At 30.7% G+C, this 16,740-nt stretch overlaps 1 protein-coding gene across 4 annotated transcripts in view; it reads left to right on the forward strand.

Annotated features, from left to right (window-relative positions):
* The window catches only part of LOC127733064 (chitin synthase chs-2-like), a 77,419-nt gene that overhangs the window by 36,617 nt on the left and 24,062 nt on the right, over nucleotides 1–16,740 (forward strand). For 2 of the 4 annotated variants that reach the window (XM_052242328.1, XM_052242329.1), the window contains exons 2-5: nucleotides 7,801–7,954; nucleotides 15,459–15,527; nucleotides 15,846–16,064; nucleotides 16,479–16,593. In XM_052242328.1, the coding sequence (XP_052098288.1) occupies nucleotides 7,841–7,954; nucleotides 15,459–15,527; nucleotides 15,846–16,064; nucleotides 16,479–16,593 (517 nt within the window). In that variant the 5' untranslated portion in view covers nucleotides 7,801–7,840. Of the gene's footprint in view, nucleotides 1–6,807; nucleotides 6,848–7,159; nucleotides 7,295–7,800; nucleotides 7,955–15,458; nucleotides 15,528–15,845; nucleotides 16,065–16,478; nucleotides 16,594–16,740 lie in introns of those variants that run through there. The other 2 variants (XM_052242330.1, XM_052242327.1) reach the window with 2 other exon arrangements.

Genomic DNA, 16,740 nt, shown 5'->3' on the forward strand with positions numbered 1-16,740 from the left:
TTATAATACAAAAAATGAGAACTGGAGTTTCAAAAAATATAAGAAAATATAGCTAGATATAATTGACACTTACATATATCGACACAAACCAATATTAAATGATAAAACTTTATATAAATATGAAGTGAAAATAGCACTTTATAAATTGGTTTATCCGAAGTGTTTTTTCTTCTTTTTTTTTTTGGGGTGGGGGGGGTAAGATCAATACTTAAATTAGAAAGCCAATGGTGTTCTTCTACTGGAACAAGCGAGGAGACCAAAAGGGACCTTAAAAAAATAGCTAAATACATCTAAGGTCAACTTGGTCTCAGGGAGCTGCAGCTTTATTTTCTTTAAATTTTTCACGAGGTGTCACGATTCTTGCTTACACCGGTTAGGACTGGCTTTTTGAAGAAAGGATAAGTCTGGTGAGGGTTATAAGCTTTTGAAGCATATTTATTTAATGCGTAATACAACATGTACCCACTTTCATAGCGCAGAAAATACTGTCTCTTTAATTAAAGACTTTCGTAATTTTTTCAAATATTTAATATTCGCTAATGTAACGTGATAGGTTAGATTATATTACAAAATTTTAATTGAAGTATACGGTATAGCAGTAGGTTAAAATAATTAGATGTTTATCAAGGCTTGTAGCTTATCCTTGTTGGAATGACACGCACTTCCCTGTCTGTAGCTTAATCGCAAATATTCGGTCAGCCGATTCGTCGAAAAAAAAAGAAAAAAAAAAAGAAAGGTCAACAGGAACGAACATTTATCTTTTTACTATCATTATACACTACTGTTCCAAAACGTCAGCTCATGGACTGCAGCCAATCCAATTAAGTTCGTAAAAGTTCTTTTAAATTTTTGTAAGAGCCGTGACATATGCATAACAGATATCAAAAGATAGCACGGTTGTACTCTGCTGAGAAATAGAGTTCTAATCAAGTATGAATTCGGAACTTTTGAATTTTGCAAGTTGGAAACGTTGCCGGTTTAAGAAAAACTAGTTTTATTTAGTTCACCTTCTAACAAAATCCACCTTTTTTAAATTTTAGTTTATAGTTCAAACATCGTCTACGCATATCTTCAAGGACCTGTAATCAAAGATATATTAAATACAGCTGTAAAAAATGCAAAAAAGTATTTTATTTTATAATGGTTCTATTTTATAATTGATAGATAATAAGAGGCCATATATTGATTACTTCTGTCAAAACGTTAAACCATATATAAATAGTTATATAAAAACCGATCATATATAGATCATTGTTCACAAAGCAAGAAACCGAAGCCAGCGAAGTCCTAGAGACTCAATGAAGATTTTTCTAAGATGACGTTTTGACATTTCCAATGTACAATGATGTATGCATGAAAAATGATGTGTTTACATTTTCTTTGCGTGTTTAAAAAAAAATATAATTCTGAAAGGTATATTGAACCAACCTTAAAAAACATAAAGCTTGTCTTTAAAATTGATTTTAACATTTAAAGTGCCACAACACATTCTATGATCATTTATGTCCTTTATTGCAACCTAGCATTCTCTGAAATTCGTAGTAGAGCAAATGTTAATATTAATTTTTAACATTTGCAACCTTATAAACCAAATGTTAAATTTTATGTGAGATTTGATATAGGTACATGTATTGAATTTATTGGCTTTTATGTCATATTGAAACTTAACATCTATTCTTTCATGTTTGTTAACATATACACGAATGTAATACAATTATATTTTCTAGAAAGGGTTTAGTATGCAGCATGTTTTACCACATAGATACTAAGAAAAAAAACATAAATTTAAGAAAAACTAAAACCAAAGATTTTTCGATTACTGCTGACCCTTTAGTATTTCTTGTTGCATAATTACCAATTCGAAAGGTGCAACCTGTGAAGCAGAAACTACATATCTAGGGTTTTTGGTTGTGTATTTGTAGTATAAGCTTTAGTTTTCGGATGTTGTTGACTGTCTTTCTGGAGCCGTACGAATTTTGTTTGGTACCCTTTTTCATTCCTACCGATACTAAAAAACTCCTTTAACAATAACATTTTTGTCAGGTAAAACAACATAAACGATCTAGAAACACGCGTTTACCGTATTGTTTTATAATCATAAGGCCAATGCATCTACTTGTAGAATATAAAAGTTGCAGAAAGTACCGTGAGCTCAGTAGCCAGTTCGATCATATATTTGATACATTTTGACAGTTAATAAAATAGAGTTACTGTGCAAGAGATATATTCCTCTGTGAAAAGTTCACCTTTAACGATTTTTGTTCTTTTTTATATCTTTTTGTTTTTGTGATCTTCAATATTGTATTATTATTGCTTCCAAACTTCTCCTCCCGAGCATACTTGGTGAGGATTATTCCTATAACATGTGTCATATAAGTTAAGGGGATGATTTTTGGAGAGTGAAAACTATGGAACGCCACAGCTGTCTTATGTAGAACTCTGATATTATGTTATGTTGTTTTACCATTACTTGATGATATTTCGTCATCACATAATATGGTTTTGACATTACGTAATGATGTTTTGATATAACTCAATATGGAATAGTCATTACTTAATGATATTTCGATATTATACGATATGGTTTCGTATTGACTTGATATAGTTTTGTCATTACTTAATATGGTTTTGTCATTACTCGATGTGGTTCCACCATTATTTAATGTGGTTGTGTCATTAGGCAATGTGGTTTTAAAATTACTTAATGTCTATGTGACTTAACGTAATGTATTTGTTTCATTACATAATGTGGTTTTATTATTTTGTAATGATGATTTGCCAATTCTTTATATGGCTTTAACATTACGTAATGATGTTTCAAAATTTGACGATCTTACACTACATGATGTGTTTGTTTCAGTATTTGATGTGGTCCTGTCATTCTTTGATGTTGTTATCACATTACTTGATGAGGTAAAACCACGTGACCATTTCGGAAAAAAATATGTTCTATTTTTTAACCTATTTCCATATGTCATTTGTTTGATGTGCTTTGGGTGAGTATCGCTATCCATTGAGTTAAAGTTCAAATTAAAGTTCGAGTTGTTATTCAGAGTTATTTGGTATGAAAAAGGGGAATGGCAGACAAAACTAAGAAAAAAAGTACTAAAAAATTAACAGTATTTCGGACATAAAGGGAATATCCCCAAACCACTTGCTCCTACCGTTTTTCCCCCTAGTTCTCAAATGGAAGCAGTATTATAATAAATTCGTAAAAGATTCCACGTAACCCTGAGTTTCGCCTGATATTGCTGCTGTCAGTGTAAAAGCGTAATGTTGACTGTGCATTTATCGGTACATTTATTGGTAAAAACAAAATTTAAATTTTTTTTTCTGTAGATGCTTTATCTTGATCTTGAAGAATAACTCCTATACAAGTTTTATAACAATTCATGTAGGTTTTTACAAATTTATCATGTCAAAACAGTTTAATTCGGTAATATTTAATGCAAAAAAACTATATATGAAAATAAGAAAATGTGGTATGATTGCCAATTAGAAAACTCTCAACAACAAACCAAATGACGTAGAAGTTACGAACTATATATGACTGTATGGTCTTCAACAATGAACAAAACCCATACCACATAGTAAGCAATAAACGGTCCCGAAATGAATAATGTAAAAACAATTCAAACGAGAAACCTAACAATCTAAATGATGAAGACGCCGACGCCACCACCGATGACGGAATATAGGTTTGGTGTGTCTCACTGCCGCTACATTAATGTCGCAGGCTCGACACAAATCAAAAGACTTGTACTTTATTGTCAACAAATGAGACACTTTAAATAAACTCACACTAAAGTTACAGGGAAATGGGGGGGGGGGGGGGGGGGGGATCGGACTAAGCGACAAAGCATCAATTCTATAAAATAAGAATTCTCCGAATTTTATTTAGCGTGTATGATCATTTGAACATAAACTAATATCGATCTTTTATTTTTATAAATTGCATTGTCTGATATACCTCGCACTAATTGAAAAAAACAAACTTTTTGGAATATCTGTTTCACAGGTGACGACGGATATGTTCCAGTTGTCGTAACCACAATCCCGTCATCTTTTCCTCGAATGTGAACTACCAAATGAAACCAAATCACTGGGTTTTTACCTTCACGAATAACACGACGGGTGCCACACGTGCCTTCCGGAGCACCCGAGATCACCCCGATGGATTTATATAACCCATTCATGCCGATCTATTGGTTTAAGCCAATTGAAACTGTTGTTTTACACTTGTTTCTTATGCTGTGCTATTACACGACAGTCCGAGGTTAGGTTAGGGTTTAGCGCTCACATACATGTTAAATTCCGCCACGTGCACTTTCTTTATGTGCCTGCCCCAAGTCAGGAGCCTGTAGTTCAATGGTTGTCGTTGTTTCATGTGTGTCATATTTGTTTTTCGTGGATTGTTTAGTTATAAATTAGACCGTTAGTTTTCTCGTTTGAATCGTTCACATTTTCACGTGGTGGCCTTTTGTAGCCTACTATACGGTGTGTTGAAGGCTGTACGGTTGCCTATGATTGCTTACATCCACTGCATTTAAACTCTGATGGATAGTTGTCTCATTGGCAATCACACCACATCTAACTTTATTTCAATTTCTATGTTGTGTTTTGTATACTGTAACATTGTTTATAATTATCTGTTGTACGCATACCCCTGCGCCCTCTTTTCGGAAGCACGAGCAAAAGCCCTTGATCCGCGATAGAAAATTTAAATACGAACTCATATTAGATAACTCGAAGTTCAACTCGAAATCGTAATCTATATGAGACTCAAATTCGAGTCTAACTCAAACTCTACCTCAAAAGGTGACTCAAATTCAAAGTTGAAGTCGAATTGTAACTAGAACTCTACCTTTAAATGTGACTCAAACTCGAAGTTCAACTCGAAACTCAATGCTAACTAGAACTTTAATTCTAATAATGGCTTGAATTCTAACTCGAAATCGAAGACTAACTCAAAGTTCAACTCGAACAGTAACCCGAACCTTAATTTGAACTCTAACTCGATGGATGGCCACACTCGTCCAAGGCACATAAAACATGGAAATATATTAAAAATAGAACTAGTTTTTTCCAAATTGGTCACGTGGTTTTACCTCATCAAGTAATGTGATAACAACATCAAAGAATGACAGGACCACATCAAATACTGAAACAAACACATCATGTAGTGTAAAATCGTCAAATTTTGAAACATCATTACGTAATGTTAAAGCCATATAAAGAATTGGCAAATCATCATTAAGAAATAATAAAACCACATCATGTAATGAAACAAATACATTACGTTAAGTCACATACACATCAAGTAATGTTAAAACCACTTTGCCTAATGACACAACCACATCAAATAATGGTGAAACCACATCGAGTAATGACAAAACCATATTAAGGAATGACAAAACTATATCAAGTCAATACGAAACCATATCGTGTAATATCGAAATATCATTAAGTAATGACTATTCCATATTGAGTTATATCAAAACATCATTACGTAATGTCAAAACCATATTATGTAAAGACAAAATATCATCAAGTAATTATAAAACAACATAACGTCATATCAGAGTTCCACATAAGACACCTGTGGCGTTCCATAGAAAACCCCTTATAAGTTAGCAATAGAGCGGTGCTACGAATTTTTTTTAATGTGTGTGTGTGTGTGTTTTATTAGATTTTTGTCGCATTGACACATTCACCAAAACACCTTTTATGAGGGCTTCGATGGCCCGCAAACGGTGTCTTCACGTTTCTCCAACATTTGATATTTTTTGTAAGGATAAAATGATTTTTTGTTGGAGAAACGTGGTTTATGTGTATTAAGAAGTACTGAACTTACATGTGATAACATTTACAGTGAATCCTATATAAATTTATTTCGTCAATCAAACAAATGACTTGAGAGAAGAAAAAAGTCAACAATAAAAACCGCATACTAATATACAGCAACGATGATGAACTCTCGTACTTTATCGTGCTGTACAATAACATTCGGGACATTTTATTACAGGGAACCAGATTTAGCGCGGAATAAGAGTTGTCGCCCATACAATACTTCCGTCATTTAAGAATCAAAATGCGACGACTCGACGAGCAAAATTGATCCGTTCAACCGACACAAGTCGAATTTCATTAAAAGTGCCGACTGCTTAAAAAGAAGAATGATAGCGGAAACGAATCATGCCCACTGACCCGAGGGACATTAAATATTTTATGAATTAAACTTGGAAAATAGGTCATAAGGTACGAAGTGAGATACCTTCTCTCTATATAATATATCAATGACCGCTGTGGATAGTAAACTTGGAATTGATAGTAAACACTAGTAGCGAATACAAGTTATTTATAGTATATTCATGTTTATATAACTCAGAAAAAACGCGAAAATAATTGAAATTGACAGAAAACCAAAAAATAGCGGATTTTGGAAAAAAAGGTGGAGGGGCTAAAAAAACAATTGTCCTCTCCCCAAGTACCTATGCCATGATATAGCAAAGTATTCTAAAAAGTAAGTTTTACACTACTAATCAAATCATTAGTTATTTTATGCATATTCATTCCAAATGCACAATAAATGATTTTTTTTTTATTCAAAGCGCTACTTCTTTCAGATTTTAAGCTGTTGTATCTTTAATTCTGACAGAGATATTAACATAAATTTTAAACTTCTTATGCAGTACGTAAAGTAAGCATTACTTGGATTATATAATGTGTAAATAGATACAAATCGAAATACCGTGTTATATTTACCCATCAAATATCTTTATTGAAATAAATTCGACTGAAACGGATTAGAAAAAGAAGAGATATTGAAAGTATGGGAAATGAAGAGGTTAGAGTTTTTAGTTTCTATTTTCTTTACATATTTAGGAACATATCTTTTTTGTGATAATGCGATACTGATTTTAAAACTTTAACATGTTGTAGTATGTATCATTATGATTCATTTAGCGTAAGTCTTACAAAGAGATTGACAATAATCTTAATATTGCAATGTAGTTATTTTAACAGTTTTTATGCCTTTTATCTATAGACAAATTAGATAATGTGTTATTTAATCAAGCAAGACTCTGTTATCTCAACCAATCAAGAAAAACCGTTTTAAACGTGTTGTTTTAATTGTATGCGTCGGATACCTATATTTAAACTTTTTCTCCGTAATATCTACAATACATAGCAAAAGTGGGAGTTTTGAAACCAGTAGATATAAGTTAAGTCAATCAGCATAATATTACTTCGTATAGGAAGATTGCCAACTGGATGTACACGATAATATACGGTAATGAAGATGTTAAATTTTACAACAAAATTTAACAATTTTTTCTTCTTGCTTTAACTAATTTTTATCAACATATAATTAGGCTTGATTGAGAAAACACCATATTCTTTCTATCATTTAAACATTTTTTATAAATGAGAAAAGATTATTCGGAAGCAGATATATCATGATGCCAATATTTGTAAAAAGTTATTTTATAATTTCATGTTGTGTTGTTTTTGATTTTGAAGCCATTCTGCGAAAACGATACAATGGAAATAAAAATTCACAGTTGGTGAAATACTATGATTAATATTTAGCCACAAAGTTGTATCAATGAAACATTTTTCTTCACGATACAGACCAGCTTATTAACAGCGTTATGTAAAACACATGGCAAAAAATTGACGGTCAAGGTTTTGAAAAAGTTTAACACAAAACTTATCGGGGAAGGATTATTGCAAAACAAAAAAAAAACATTTTTCGTACAGATTAATGTACTAATCCTAAGTTGATTTCTTTTTCAGATCTTCCATATGTGAAAATAAATGCTTATAGTTTCTTCGCATGAAAATGTCGTCAAATGAAGGCAGTGTCAGTGATCTAGCCAAACTTTTGAACTTAGACAACCAGGAGATACTCCAACACCTGAAAGACAGTTTCTATAAAGGCCGAATATATGTATGTGCAAGTTACTTTTATACATAACCTATTGCAAGGATGTTTAAAGTCATATCATATCATCTACGAAAAGATACCTTTCCAAAATAATAAAAATTCACGAGTGCTTGTCTTTAGTCATACGTTAATATTTTTCATTTGGACATGTAGGAGATTGGGTTTCGATGTGAGATCCTTAATACTATTTGTAAATTGCATATATACTCAGGACGATTCAGAACTTAACGTTTTGCATTATATACCTGCTGTTGATGATCGTACAATGTATTTGGACATTCAAATTGATATTTGAGGGTATTGTTGGTTTCCTGTCTCATTTAAAGTTTTCGTTTTATTCATATATAACATTGTTTTACGGGATCCTTGATTACTAGTAGTGTAGGCTTTTTTTAACGGATGTTGATTTTTTAAAGATATTCATCCGATGATTATACTTTGTTCATCCAAAGCAACGAATGATGTAATTTCACAAGTAGTAGTAAATAAAATAGAGTTACCGAATATTATATTCATATTTTAATGTATTATACCTTTAAGTGATGACCTTATGAAAAATATTGAATGAAAATGCCGAATAAGCAAAGGTGATTATAACTCACAATTTAGTTTTGGTAGATAATTTATTGTCAACTAAATCATATAAATTAAGAACACTTAACCTTCAATATAATAATATTGTGAAATAAAGCACCACAAAAACTAAATATATCTCCTGATACAAGACTTTTAGATACACATAAAATGCCTATAATTATAATTTTATACGATTTTCGATTTCTCAGTGTAGAACCTTTTCGAGAATTGTTTATATTTTCCGCATTATGATGAAAAAATTTAAAAATCTGCGAGCGAAAAAAATGAAAGATAAACGCAAAAGAGACAGCTAATAAACGATAACAGTTTATGAAGAATACACATCGAAAGGTTTCCATAGATCCTTCGCAGATACGGAAGTATAAAGCCTCAAGATGATATTTTAAGCCACTTTATGTTTTGAACTATTAATTAACCCTTTGAACTCAAAATCAAAAGGTATCGTGCATTCTTTTATTTCAATTTCATGAATGATCATGAGAAGTCAATGGTCTCAGATTTCAGTATTTATGTTTCAGAATTTTGTCTTACACATTTGTTTTAGGGGTTAAAGCTTCTTTCATTTAGTGCAAAACTGCAAAAATAGATTCATTTTGAAATTTAGTCTTTAAAATTTGCATATTACCCTAAACCGTACGCACAACAAAATACTATACCTCATGATGCCTGATACCAAAATGTTGATGTTGATAACATATATTATTGGATAATCTGTGACTCATGTGTAACTCGATAAAAACTATCTTTTGAAATGTAATTTTAGGTAAATATCAATTTAGCAAGTTATATGATAATTACATCACAACACTGAGGTTTCTAGATTATGTTTTCTTTTTCATTAATGAATACATCTAATAAATTTGATGCAATTGAATTTTTTACTTTTTTCCATTTTCCGGTTAAAATAAATGTCTTAGATAACAGTTTCTCCTTAACAGCTTGTTATATGATGTGGGTTCTTTACATTGTAAAGCAGACTCTAACAAAATCCAAATTTTCAAATAAATATATTAAACAGATTGAATGTATTGAAAAAAAAATGTTGACCCATTTGAATTATTTGAGGGGTTGCATGTAAATGTTCATTTTCAGTTTCAATATTGAATTGTGGCTACTTTATTGACACATGCATCTAAGTTATTAGCAGTGGAACTTTGCCAAGTTCTCTGGCAAGACTTTTAAACACTTCAAATGTTTCTGTCAGTACCAACTGGGTGTTTTAAATGTTGAATTACAGATTTAAGTAATATGAGGTTTCAAATATAGGTTTAATTGGAATGCAAAAAATGTATCTTTGTAAGGCAAATAATTGGGAGATGAGTACGACTGAATTGCTTGGTACACAAGAGTAAAACTAATTAGAAAAAAGTAAGTTGTAGTTGGATATGTCTTCACCCATTTATGTTAGCAAATATGTCAGCTTTATGTATATAAATGTTTTGGTGTCATTAACATTCCATAAGAAACTTCAAAACTTCAGTATGCTAGAATTATAAATGATGATGAAAAATTAGAATAACACTCTGTCACAGTAGTAGACATATTTGTTAATGTTGAATTCATATTACATGGTTTTGATTTTTGAAATAAATCAACGTTAGCTTTACGTACTATACATGAAACAAATTTGTATATTTCTTGAGATTTTAAAGTGTGTAACTACCGAGAGTGAATAAAGAGACGACAAAAATAATAATAAAAGATATCTTTAACACATCAAAAGTAACCATGTGAAATAAGTATACATTTCAATAGATACCCAATAATGTAAGAGTTTTGGGTTACCTCTAATAATTTGTTCAACGTTGAATTGATAGGATTTCCGTATTTGATAATTATGATATGTATATAAAGGCTCGCGTGAGATTGTCGTAATTGACGACAGAAAACAGTTAGTAAGTTAGTAAAATAAGATCATAAAAAATTGGCATTGCTAACTTCATTACGCTTATTTAGAACAATGCTATATCGGTAGGTCAAAATAAAAAAAATCGTGTTGAAAAAGATTTATGATACTGCTTTTGTAACGTTGTCTCTTTAAACAAATAGAAAGTTGCAATCACTAATGTAGATATATATATATACTCAGTACCTATAGAAACGAAAAACATCATATTCAAATTCTCCTTTGGTCCCGTTTTGAATAACAAGATATTACTACTTGTTTATTTAACTGTTTCGAATAAACCATTTTTCATTTCCGAAACTTGAGATTAGACCTATAAGGGTCAAAATCCAAATTTACAAAATTTCACCCAAATGAAAATTTCACCCAAATGTGATCACACTGGACCAAATGCAAAGGAAAATTAGTAATTGATTACCTTTCTAGGGGTTCATTGTGGTTGAAATTTGTCATTTAAAAAGTAAATTTCATTGATTTTGATAAACATGTGGAATTTGTAAACTTTAAAATCTCTAAAAATCAAGAAGGTCTGAAATTGATGGAACTTTTTCTCTATGCATATCCTAAAAATTCTTCAAAATCTTAGAACAATTAGTCAAGTGCAAACGAAGATCTATTGATTAGAATATTTATTAATTAGAAAATACATGTAGGGGTTGCGTTTATATTGGCATTGAGTATACCTGTTGAAATGAATATAAAGATATAGATATAACAATTTTGCTATAATAGCAGTCATTAAATTTTAAAAATGATTAAAGGGTGCCGTGTTGAAACCTTATATGTCAATTATGATAATTATACGAAATGTACAAATATTGATCACAATCAAAGTAAACACACATAAAAGAATTATTAATGTGACTGAGGTAAATATTGATATGGCAGTAGATAATCACAGTGGTCAACATTTATTTACGTTTCCGTGGGTCATAACGGATCAAGGACGGAATATGTTAACATTAAGGACCAGTAGCCGTCGTATTAAATTGTAATGTTGAATCTCAAACAGAATTAGGCCATGAAAAAGTAATTATTCGGGTTTTTACATGGTTAATTAAGGCGGCAGTAGTTTCCCGATGTTCAAATCAGGTAAATCGATTAGGAAGACAAATCTAGGTTACAAGGAAAAGCGGAAGGCATTGCATGAACTTCAAAAGTATCCTTAATATCGGAGCTAGCTATAGGATTACCTTCATCTTGGTGTATGGTAGGTCATAGAAGACCTCCCGGGAACTGATTTGATTAAGAACAGCTATCTGATTAAGCTCTGTTATTCCTTTAATTAGTTCCTATGTACATGTATAACGTGGTTAAGTGGACCCTTTTTTCTACCTCATTTCTTTTGTCTTTGACAAAATAGTTAAACTATAAGTTTATTTCTATTTTGTTCTGAGGTCAATTTAAAAAAAGTGTATTTTAAAGATGTTGCTGGTTTGGTCTACAAGATAACCAATTTAAAATTTCCCGTTTTTAAATATACAAAAGGTTCAAGTTTAAACTAACCAAGTATCCCATCCCCAACACATGTCTTTCAAAAACTACTTTGTTTCTGCAGATAAATGTAACGAAGAAGCACAAAAAGGCATGCATCAAATTTAAAATCCTCATAAAACGATGTCCTCTCACAAAGTAATTCAACGTTTAGGGACTATGTTGAGTGCACATGTACCTTTGGTCATGAAATAGTTGATACCAAAGACACTGTTAGGTCTGCGTCTTATATTGTCTTTCGTCTATAGATTGAAAATGGGTCGGTTGATTACAAAAGTTAACGACAAAAGAGATAATTTCAATATTACTTTTGTCAACTTCATTTTTACGTAGCAATTTTACAGCAGCATCAGTTTTAGTACACAACTCCCATTTGAAACAATATTCTAGGGATTGTGTTTCTAATGATTTCCTTGATTGTCAGCTACAATGGAACTATTAATCGGAAGATTCCATCTGTTTGGAAAATTTAGCTGATGCCATCATAATTTGGTTGCCTGTGTCAAAGATGACCACATATATATTCTAGTTCTCGTCCTCCTTTCCTGGTTAATGACATGCGATTTAACGAAATATTGCTTGCCATTAGCAACATGGCATAACAACTGACAAGTTGATATTACATATAAATGTCATTGCAATATTCTTAAAGCGTTTGAACTGACATCGCTTAAGCTGAGTCTTTAAACTATTATATTGAAAAAATATCAGTAGAATCGTTGAATTTCAGTTTGTTGATAAAACTTTTACACTTTTCAAAATGAAGTTCTTTATTAAAAAAAAGAAACATTTTTTTTTATATAATATACATATTTGAAAAAATGAGTAAAAACTATATTTCATGCTATCTATGCCCAATCGTTCAAACGACATTCAGATTGACCAAAGTCGGACAAAATATCAATCGTGCACTTAGATTTTAAGATATTAGAATAGTCAGTCTGATGTGTTAATTTTCCGATTGTGTCCTATTCTATATACCGAATTTTTACTAATTTTTCATTCGCATGGTAGATGATTTTGATCTTTAACCTGCAGAATAGCTTTTGTATTTTAATAGTTTTTGAGATCTCTGTCAGTAACAGTTTTATATTTCATGTTAATATATATTCTAAAACTAAATCTTGATATAATTGATGAAAGCGTGTCTGTATGTTTTATCAGAAGTCTTTTTGTTTTTAGAAATATGTTTGATAAGAAAGGGGATACTTGTAATTCGCATGAAATTACTGCTTTTAATATTGTCATTCGACGACAGGAATCAATGAATTTCTTCTTCATTTAAAAATCACTGCTTGCATTTTTTTTAATTTATTTTCGATATGATGTTAATTGTTATTGTTTACACTTGACTTTAACGGACCTTAATTATCTTTATTCATTTTGTTAAAGAGTTCATTAATAAGATGTTTTTGTTCATCATTTGCATTAATTTTATTTGTTTTCGTTAATAATAAATTAAAAATAGATATCTGACAATTTGAATATACTAGTAACTGACCATTTATAATTTGTGTCAACTACATATATCAATATGAAATGTCACAATTTATACAAAAAGAGCCACGTTGTAACATAATATGATAATTTAAATAATGACATGAAATTATAGATATTGGTCACACATCGACATCTAGGTTAACATAAGAGGAAAGAAAAGTACGCACTATTCAATAACTATTTATCTTGTTCTCAAATAAATGATATGACAGTGGATAATCTGAGTTGTCAACAAAACTTTAACAATTTTGCAGGTATCCGGTACTGTGAAGTACCAGTAGCCGTTTTGATAATTTAAATTGTTTATTTTGAATTAAACCAGCTTAGGCCACAATTAAGTAAAGTTAACACCATAGGTACTTTAGAAGACTATTTTAGTTCATTGTTTACAATTTATTTAAGTATTTCATTCATTATGACATGCACCACTTTCATATAGTATTTATTAAAAGCGCGTGTTGGAAGCGATAATCACATTATGTTTTTGATAATGAAATATGAATTCTTTTATAAATAGAATTATTTTCTATTGTTCCAAGAAAATTTTCATATGAAATGAACTGTATGATATTATTTTTGGAAAACCAAAACGTTTTCTTATATATTGAAATGACACTGTTTTCCGTAATGCAAGAATATTCTAAAAATTCTTGCATTACGTTAAAATTCAAATGGAACAAAAGCTAAAAATCTTCTGTACATTTTAAAGTTGATAGCCCACAATTTAAAAAATATGACCCCTTTTTTCAATATGTAACTTCATACAAATCAAAGGAATAACACTTATAAAAAAACTTGTCAACAAGTCACCGTCATGCATAATTTTCTGTGATCGAAGTCTATATATCTAAACAATCAAAAACGTAACATAATCTTGCTTTTCCTTGACCTATTATTATTTAAGGTAATCAAATATGCACTAACGCAATCTTTGACATACAGTAATAGATTATTATCGAATATTGCATATAAGTTTAAAAGACCTACCAATCTATTTAAAGGACCCCACGATCTTTAAAGCTGATTCAAATGAACTAGAAAATGAAATACGTTCTAACTAATTACAATATTCAATGATTTTCATTTTTATCTAAGACAACAATTACAAATACAATTTTCGGGTTGAATACGAGATAAAGATTTATGTGATATTTGCATTGCAACGGGGAATATTCTTGAAAGGCTTGATAATGAAATACTCATGTAATTATGTGATTACGGTGTGAATGTTAGACCCTGACATATGAATTGAGTTTTAAAACACTAACTTTATGATTGATCTTAATAATCATCATATATATTCGCAAATGCTGACATTTCTAATTTACACGTGGTTTTTGTGTGTGCAAAAATCAATACAGTATAGGCTTGGTTTAAACAAAACATTAAAATCAAATATTTGCACTTGTATACTTATACACAACTTTTCGAAAACGCTCAATAAAGGCAACAGTAGTATACCGCTGTTCGAAACTCATAAATCGATAGAGATGAAAACAAATCCGGGTAACAAACTAAAACTGAGGGAAACGCATCAAATATAAGAGGAGAAGAACGACACAACAAAAACACAACATTAAAATGTAACACACACAGAAACGAACTATAATATAACAATGTCCATTTTCCTGACTTGGTACAGGACATTTTAAGAAAAAAATGGTGGGTTGAACCTGGTTTGTGGCATGCCAAACCTCCCGCTTTTATGGCAACGTCAAACACAACACCAAAACGATAGCATCACATGACAGGACCACAATACAAATAAATGGGAGAACATATAGGACAAAGAAACACACGAATAATAGCTAGCAGAAGGTACTAGGCTTAAAATCTGTTTGAAATAACCACAATTTCAATTAGTCAAAATGAGCGAAAACTGAAATGATTGTTATTGAAATGGTAATACCTAACTTCTATATAATATAGAACTATTAACATTTACAATCATTTAATAAAGGAAGATTAAGATACTTGGAATTATACATGTAACATCTATTTATGTTTCAGACGTACATTGGAGATGTTTTAATTGTAGTCAATCCTTATGAAAAAATCCAAAATTTATATAATGCTGAGGTGAGTATTTTTCTCCGTTAAAAGTTCTAAAAAAACAAATTAAAAACATCAATAACAAAACAAAATCAAACAATAAATGTAAAAATGTAAAAAAGTGCTTTTTGTTAGTCAACAGCCGTTTAAACCCTATTTGTCAGAATAAATTCCTACTTTGCTTTTTTCTTATTAGTTTCTTTTTTTTCTGTAATGTGAATATGATTTTGAAATAGCAGGATTTGCTTATCCGGTCGGCGTATTTGATATTACTGTGACTTAGATTCGTCCGTTGAGTTATGGTGTTTTTCAACTGAATTGGCATGCTACCTTCATCTTTTATAGCAACATGTTTATTATCAACAAGCAGCCCGAGATCCGCCACATATTTTCTGGACAGCAGAGCAATCATACAGACGTCTAAAGGTCGAACAGAGAAATCAATGCATCGTTGTGACTGGTGACTCGGGAGCAGGAAAAACTGAAAGTACTAAACATATATTGCAACATCTTACCAAAAGATCTCCATGTGAAATCACCAGATTAGTCGAGAAGCTTAATCATGTTAGTTTATTATGGACACTTTATGCTATTTTTGGTGAAATGATAAATTTATTACACAAGTGTTTTACTTTTCATGTTTATTAGATACCTTTGAAATCAGCCTACATGTATATGTTTATTTAGTTTTTCGTAAACATTGATTAAAAAGTTTTGATATATCAAACATAAGTATAAGTTTTAAATTCAAAAAATTTTATCAAATGATATATCAAAACTAATGTAAGATATAACCTATAATACAGGAAAAGTAAAGTTGCAAAAGAATTTTATTAATACATCGAATTTCATGTAATGTATACGTAAATTATATCTTGTGAATGATGATTCTACGACTTGTTTTAGTATGGTGTGTATTTATGAAAAAAATATTTCGTACATATGGTTTCAATATAGCTAAACTATTATTTTAAATAGGTCAATCCTTTAATAGAACTTTTTGGAAATGCTAGAACACTACTAAACAACAATTCTAGCCGGTTTGGGAAACTAATAGAACTGTCATATAATGAAGACGACAAATTAATTGGAGGTGAGATTTTTTTTTATATCTATTTTCTTTTCAAACGTGTACAATCAACTCATTGTGTTACTTGTTGTATTATTTACAAGATCGGGTAGTATATCGGTTATTTTGTGTTTTTCCTCTGTAGTTAAAAAAAGAAATAAAGTGCAGTGG

Source organism: Mytilus californianus, unplaced genomic scaffold (genome assembly GCF_021869535.1).
Source record: "Mytilus californianus isolate M0D057914Y unplaced genomic scaffold, xbMytCali1.0.p SCAF_3, whole genome shotgun sequence".
Classification (NCBI taxonomy): Eukaryota; Metazoa; Mollusca; class Bivalvia; order Mytilida; family Mytilidae; genus Mytilus; species Mytilus californianus.